At 39.4% G+C, this 7579-nt stretch overlaps 1 protein-coding gene across 1 annotated transcript in view; it reads left to right on the forward strand.

Moving 5' to 3' along the window:
• LOC119720561 (mucin-like protein) overlaps window positions 1–4995 on the forward strand; it is a 43164-nt gene extending 38169 nt beyond the window's left edge. The window contains exons 37-38 of the mRNA XM_038190277.1: window positions 647–724; window positions 1600–4995. Coding sequence (XP_038046205.1) covers window positions 647–724; window positions 1600–1644 — 123 coding nt within the window. The 3' untranslated portion in view covers window positions 1645–4995. The remainder of the gene's footprint in view (window positions 1–646; window positions 725–1599) is intronic.
• Window positions 4996–7579: the final 2584 nt, after the last annotated feature.

Below are 7579 nucleotides of genomic sequence, written 5' to 3' on the forward strand. Positions count from 1 at the left end.
ATCGGGATTTTTTGTACGAATTATTAGATTTTTTTACCGAAAAGGTATTTATGAATGGGAATAAATATGTGCTCGGTCAGTATTTATCACTCTGTTTAAGACCGCTTAGAGTCTGGGTGCTGATAATTACCCTCGCCTCCGGCTCGGGTAATTATCAGCACCCAGACTCTAAGCGGTCTTAAACATAGTGATAAAAACCTCCGGAGCACATATTTATTCTCTTATTAAAGGTGGCACAGCTAGGATTACCCATTCACGGGGACCTCGACGACACGAACACTTACCAACCGGTTGTGAATGATGGCCCGACTGCTAATTTAGGGATTCACGTGCTCCGTGCACGCAATTCAATATACGAAACGACAAGTTTAAAATAGGAAACAATAGCAACTGAATCCAATTACGAGACGAAAGAAACTGTGCATAGCTTTTCTCTGCTTGCTCAAAGTGTATGGAAACGTGAACAGGTCAATTGTTATGCACACCACTTAAGATTCTGATCAATTTTGTTGCTTCAAGCGAAAAAATGCACAAAAAACAGATGATCCGATTATCTTTAATGTGTTATATTTTATGAAAGAAAGGTCGATTGCGAACCACAATTTAAAACGATTATTGTAATGCTTTGTTTTCTCTGTCTGTAAAGGGTTTACCGGGCCAAGAGGAGTTTATCCGACCCTACATAGCAACAGGAATGGAAGGGCCGTACCGTCAAGATCCTCGCGTGAGTAATTAACAAGCTCAGAGATATACATACTGCAGGCATCTTTGTTATAGTTTGACAGATTTTTGTGTCTGGTTGGGATTACATCAACAAAAGTATCTATTGCCCTTCACGGGGGCAAAACTTAGCAACCATTCTTTTCAAATGTGCATCTGAGCATGGCGGACACAATTAGAGAGCTCCATGGTTGCAGACCAGTACAACCCAAAAGTATCAAACATAAGTCGCAGCTCTCCAAGGTGTTTGAGACACACATCATATTAAAGCTTAATTCATCATCTTTTATTTTCCGTTCAATTTTTGGGGCGCTAACTAATAACTTTCGGGAGAGAATTTTATCCAAAGATGCTCACCTAATCGCCATTTTGAAAAAGGACGCCTACGCTCCATTGCCCAAAAAAGCAGATAGCCTTTGTTAGGGCCTAATTTCGTACGAGTTAGACGAGTCTCGAATACGAGCTTGCAGTCCAATGGACGGCTTCCACCGTCCTTTTTTACAAACCCTCACGTTCATGGCCCTCGCAATGAATATGAGGGCGCACAAATTGTGATTCGGCCAGCGTAGGCAATTTAAGGCCTATTTACTGGCCTGCCCCCATATATGCGGAGTGGGCTGAAAGATTATACTAAATCCAAATAGCCTGCTCCTCCTAATTAAGAGTTCTTCAACCAACGGCGAGAAATAAGATGGAAATATATAAATTACTGGGTTTTTTTGCGTGATCTTCTGCAGCTGTACATCCGTAAAGTTATAGTGGTTATACATGTATGTATGGTGTTGGTATTTAAGGCAGCGTACTTGGACAGCGTATTTTCATTAGATACAGGGTTGCCGATGCAACGTTAATAGATAGTCAATCTCTTTTTATATACAGGCCGAGTATGCAGGACGTGTGGTGCACAATCCGATGGCCATCTAAAATTCATCGCCAACGATTCCCTTTGATGTTCTGTGCTCAATTCATATTTCAGATAATATGTTTGTAAGTTGACAATGCTTCGTTGAAAAGAAAATTCCTTCTGCAGTGCCTGATTTGATGACAGCGCGCTTAAATATCACAGGCCTGTCTTCCTTTGTCTCTATTATTCACTGTCCTTTCAGACAAGTGCCTAATGAGTGCCTAATGTCTATACCTATGTTACCCGGGAAAATATATTGTGTTATCTGTAAAAAGAAACAGCTAACATTAGCGGTATGTTTGTCCATAATATTTACATGCTAAAGTAGGCGGTTTGTTTTCCAGTAGACATTTAAGAACCCTAGACCAAGTAATTTCAAGGCGTAAATACATTAGCTTTAATAAAAACTCAATATTGTAACTCGGAGATCATTATTCCAGCGGTTTATTGTGTTATAACATTTAGTACATTGTAACAACATTAAGTTTATTGTACACAGAGTAAAAAATTAAATAAATATATATCTTTATACTTGAATATACGACGACTTTAGCCCTATTGGTATGAATGTTCTAAGTATGTTCCGAACTTTGGCACAGCAGAGAAACAAATTTCTTGAGACGAATTCAAATTTTCAAACTCCCAAACAAACAGGCAAACAGCTGAGAGTAAAGGGCATGGCAGAGTACAATGTTTATAAATATTGATTATTGGTGATTGGGACGTTTCGTATAAAAAAAAGGTGGATATTTAAGTTTACTATTGTTGTCTACTCGGAATATTAAATAGCCAGGATGGATAATGAAGTAATCATGATAAGCAAATATTTTGTTCTCATTACGAACGAGATAGCAATTAGAATACAACATAATTTTATTGATAAACTGCGTTTTGCAGTTCAATCTTGTTATGTGGAAAACAAACACTGAGTTTCTCTGTCATGTACATTGGCATACAGTACTAAAAGTGTTGAAATGACAACCTTAGATATACGAATAAACGTACAGGTTCTTCATTTCGTCAGATTGTTACATTCTTGTATATGGAAAAAGGAATAAATTTTACCTGGTTTAGAGCCAAGTCTGCTTGTAAATTCGCCTGAGATTATATGAGATTTGTGTATAGTTCTTAGAACAAAATATACAAATTCAATACTTTGGTGTTTGGTCGTTATTGTATATCATGCACAAATTGAGAGTTTGCATCATGAACGAATTGATGATTAATTAAAAAAAACAGGGTAGGAGTATAACAATCGTTAGCTAAAAAGTAATTTTTACAATAATGGTTAAGTCATTTGATGGCCGATGTTCATTGACAATACTCATTACACTTCAAGGAGTTTGAATATCTTTTTCCACTTATTGTGTGTTCGTTGAACAATTTATGATAAAATAGTTAATTGTATGTCTAGCTATCCTGTAAACGGAAAAGTAAACTTGAGTCATCTGTAAGGCGCAACCGAATTGTACATTTGCAATTAGGCCTAAATGCGCCGGTTTTAAGAGGGATGTCTTCATTGTTTTAATTCGTGTTTTCATTAATTGTGAATTCGTTGAAAAAAAAAGTATGGTTAATTGTAAGTAGGTTTCCTGTAAACTGAACCTTTACATTGGCACTTGCCATTTACATATCATTTACGTAGTCATGAAGCAGTGTTGTAGTCGAGTACTTAATTGTAAGTAGGTACTTAGGTTAACCGAGTACGAGTACTTGTACTTCCAAGTAGGCTACGATAACAAGAACGAGTACTTGTTTTCCGAGTACGAGTACGAGTACTTCTATTTCCGAATACGACCACACGGCAAATGGTGCACAGAGGGAAATCGGGAAACATCGATTTCTCTGCAAGCCAATCAACCATTTCAAACTGAAAGAATCGATACAATAAGGCCGTGGTAAGTCATGTTATAACATTTTTTTCCGAGTACTGCTTTTCGAGTACGAGTACTTTGATAATATAGTACAATTTCGACATATCAAGTACGAGTAGGCCTACTTTGCTGCCTGAGTACGAGTACCGTCATTTCGAGTACGAGTGCTTTGACATTCGAGTACGAGTGCGAGTACTTAAAAAAGGACTCAAGTAGTACTCGGTACGAGTACCGAGTACAAGTACTACAACACTGCTATTCAGTTGTACATTAATTTATAGGCCTAAATGCATGAGGTTAAGGGCATGTACTCAGAGTTTTCATTCTAATGTAGTGACAATAGCATGTTTAAATTTGCGTTTCTCGAGGCTATTCCAGACTTTTATCCCGAAAAAAATGGATTGTACTTTTTCTAGTAATACACAAAGTTATTCATTTTTGAATGAGACATCGGCGGAAAACAAAAATCGGCCCATATTTTTAGTTATTGGTTGATTAGTAGACAATTTCGATTTATCGGCTGCCAGACAATAATTCAGTTTCAAGGTGTTGACTGGTTCACGCCCCACACTACCCGTTCATAATACATGTATCGGGAGCCAGTCTGCTCAGAAAACGGATCTGTTTGTGCCCAAATCAATTGTTGCAGTTGTCCACAAAAAGAAAAAAATAGGAGACGGCGAATTTGGCCTTTCAGAGGGTTGGAATGAAACATACAAGTTGAATATGTTTTAATAAGAACGCATCTCGAATGTTTTGAACAGCATCGGGGAACGCCACTTTAACATGTATGATCGATGTGAGTACCAATTTTTGAAAGTGATGTGTCAATTAAAGATCACGCGATTTTCAGGTGATTCTTATTTTAATAGTAGGAAGTTCATAGACATCCTGGGAGTTAGTTTGAACCTGCATTTGAATCACGTTCGTTGAGAAGAAATGCACCCACTTTTAGTATCAGCAAAGGGTTCGTTAGCGGTGAAGTATCCGTAAATATAACCACAATGGCCGAATCATGTTGGAAAAATGTGTATGGATAATTTTATGTCAACAACTATACCATGCTACCAAAATAGTCACTGATTAACAAAAGATTAAAATCAATCTTGATATTCTCACAGTTTGACAACCCGAGAGAGAGTGTTTATGATTCCGCCCCCTCTGCTGTCTGGGGCCTACTCCTGTAGATCTCATTTCACAGATAAACAAAATGAAATATTCTTCAGCGATTGCAAATATTTTAGGACTCGCATTTGAAAATCTCGTAATTAATTTTAAAAAGTAATGATCTAGGCACTTTATTGAAAAGAATTTAAGTTACATCCTTTGCCCGAATTGTTTTCTTATTTAAGGTTATGCATTTATACATTATGCTTAAGCTTTTAGTGTTATTTTTATTGAGACTGCCCCTGTGATTTTAAAAACTGATGTTATTAATTCGGAAGCAACTTAAGTCTTGGTCATAATAAAATATTATTTGGTGTTAGAGGTACAGAACATGTAGACCTCACAGTCTCTTGTTATTTTTAGGAAACCCAAGTGACGTAAGTGATCTACGGGAAAGTGATGGGATGTACAGTCATGTATTGATTATATATTGACGGAGGTTGGCGGCCCTTTAAAGCACTTTTGGAACAAAATCTCTCCCTCATAATATTATTAACAGAACATTTTTTCTATCCATCGGCTTCAAATTTGCGAGAAGGCACTTATTATTGGCATATCGACTATTCAAAAAGGGCATTTCAACGATACCAGCAGTGGTTCCAGTGGCGCACCCATGATTTGTTTTTTTTTGGGGGGGGGAGGCTCAATTTTTTTTTTTTTACAAATTTGTTAAAAGTTCATTTATTCAAAAAAATTTGCCCAAAAGTATTGGCCGCAGAACTTTTTTTTAGGAGCGGCCTATTTTGACGTTGGTGGCGCCACTTACACCCCTATTATACTACTCGAAAACAGGCCACATTCATATCACCAAGGCCAAATCGTGGGACCCCCCAAAAATACCCCCCGGGTGCGCCACTGAGTGGTTCCTGAGTGGGGTAGCATCCGACTGGTAAGAAGGGTATTTCCCCCATTGCTTTTATGCTTCAGTGCCATTTTACATAAGTGCTATATTTGTGTTTGCATGAGTGCCATTTTTGGGTACCATCCGACTGATAAGAAGGGTATTCCCCGTCCCCCCCCCCCCAATTGCTTTTATGCTTGAGTGCCATTTTGCATTAGTGCTATATTTTTGTTTGCATGAGTGCCATTTTTTGGGTACCATCCGACTGGTAAGAAGGGTATTCCCTATCCCCCAATTGTTTTATTCACGAGTGCCATTTTGCATAAGTGCTATATTTTTGTTTGCCTGAGTGCCATTTTTGGGTACCGTCCGATTCAGTGGTAAGAATGGTATTCCCCACTCCCTTGAATCGGAATTATAAATAAGGTTCACGTTTTCACTGTCCTGATCGACCTTCCACCTGTCTGGTATTCAGTGCAATGTATCATTGTGCCCGTGTATGTCTGCAACTCTGCACACCATCCGTGTTCGTGCACCTTAACTAATGTTAAAGGATTAAAGACTTGCCGTCAAATTATTTGTCTTACTATTTCTCTGTTAGTCCAGACGTGCACGTCCGTTCAAGCTTAAGAATACTATACGGACAGTAGTAAAAAAAAAAATATTCTCACTTGTGAACAAAAACTTGGTCGCCAACAATAAGGTACAAAATAATTAAAAGGTCATGACTAGACGCCTCTCCGGTTGATTAGTCGGCCAGCAGCAAATGCCACGCCCGAAGCATTGTGTCCACGCTTATTAAAATTGGAAACTGAAATCTTGATGGTTGATTTGATCTGGTCAACAAAAGTGTTACCATAGAGATTAGTTCTCCGCTTCCCCTTGTACGCCGAAAAAGTGGGATAATAGCAACAAGATCCAATATGTGCCGCTTGGATCAATATTTGTTGCGTCAGACAACTCACGTAAGCCTCTGTTGCTTAGTCGTCCAGCAAGCAATATTAAATACCTCGCCTGGCATATAGTCCCCACATCAAACCATAATTGTTTAAATTGACAACACGTTTTCCTTTATTGTTGATTAGATCAAGCAAACAGAAGTGTTACCATAGAGACTAGTTTTTGTCCTTGTACTCATAACGCCAAGAATTAAATGTAACCATAGCAACAAGATGCATTGTGTGCCCATTTGATCAATATCATTTTGCGTCAGACAACTCAGAAAACTTCTGCCACGACCACTAGTCTTCATTCCCATTATTCGACCCCACTGTGGAGACACTCGACGTTAGCGCTTTGGAACACACTTGATTCTCGTTAAACTCGGCTATCGTTGTCCTATTAAAACGAATCAACATGTTCTTGTTCAAAGTGTTTGGCATTGTTGCTGTCACTTCAGTGATAAATGCTCAATTTCGGTCTAGTTCCTGCCACTCTCGGCTCACTGTGGAATGCTCTTGCCCGCCACAGTGGCAATTGTTGGCAAACGAGTGTTATCGCCTCACTCCTCTGACAGCTCAAACTTGGGATCAGGCCAAGTCGGCTTGCCAAGATATGGGTGGCAAGATGGCTGCTCCTCGCTCGCTGGAGGAAATGAATTTCATGACAGATAAGGCACGAGAAATGGACGACACTGGCGACTACTTCGTCTGGATTGCTTGTAATGACAAGGAAATTGAAGGAACCTGGGTGTGTGACGGTCAGGAAGGAAGAAAGCCCTTCCTGGATTGGGATGCTGGGCAACCAGATAATAATGACAACGATCAAGATTGCGGTCAAATAGCGGCTAGACATAATGACAAGATGGATGACGCTAGCTGTGACAATATGCATCCGCATTTGGCTTTTTGCATTCGTCGAGCTGCTTGCACTCACGGCCTAATCCAGCTCCGTCACTAATGCATCTCTACCGACACCCACGGCCGCGTTCACAACTCAACCTGCCTCTTTGACCACATAACGCAGGAGCCTCGTCACCAAACGTGTTGTGCGCCTGTGACTCGGCCTGCGTCGAGGTGCCTGGGTGTCACTTTTTCCACATTTTAAGAAATGAAGAAAATATGCCATCTAAAC

The sequence above is a fragment of the Patiria miniata genome, unplaced genomic scaffold (assembly GCF_015706575.1).
Source record: "Patiria miniata isolate m_02_andy unplaced genomic scaffold, ASM1570657v1 HiC_scaffold_9, whole genome shotgun sequence".
Classification (NCBI taxonomy): Eukaryota; Metazoa; Echinodermata; class Asteroidea; order Valvatida; family Asterinidae; genus Patiria; species Patiria miniata.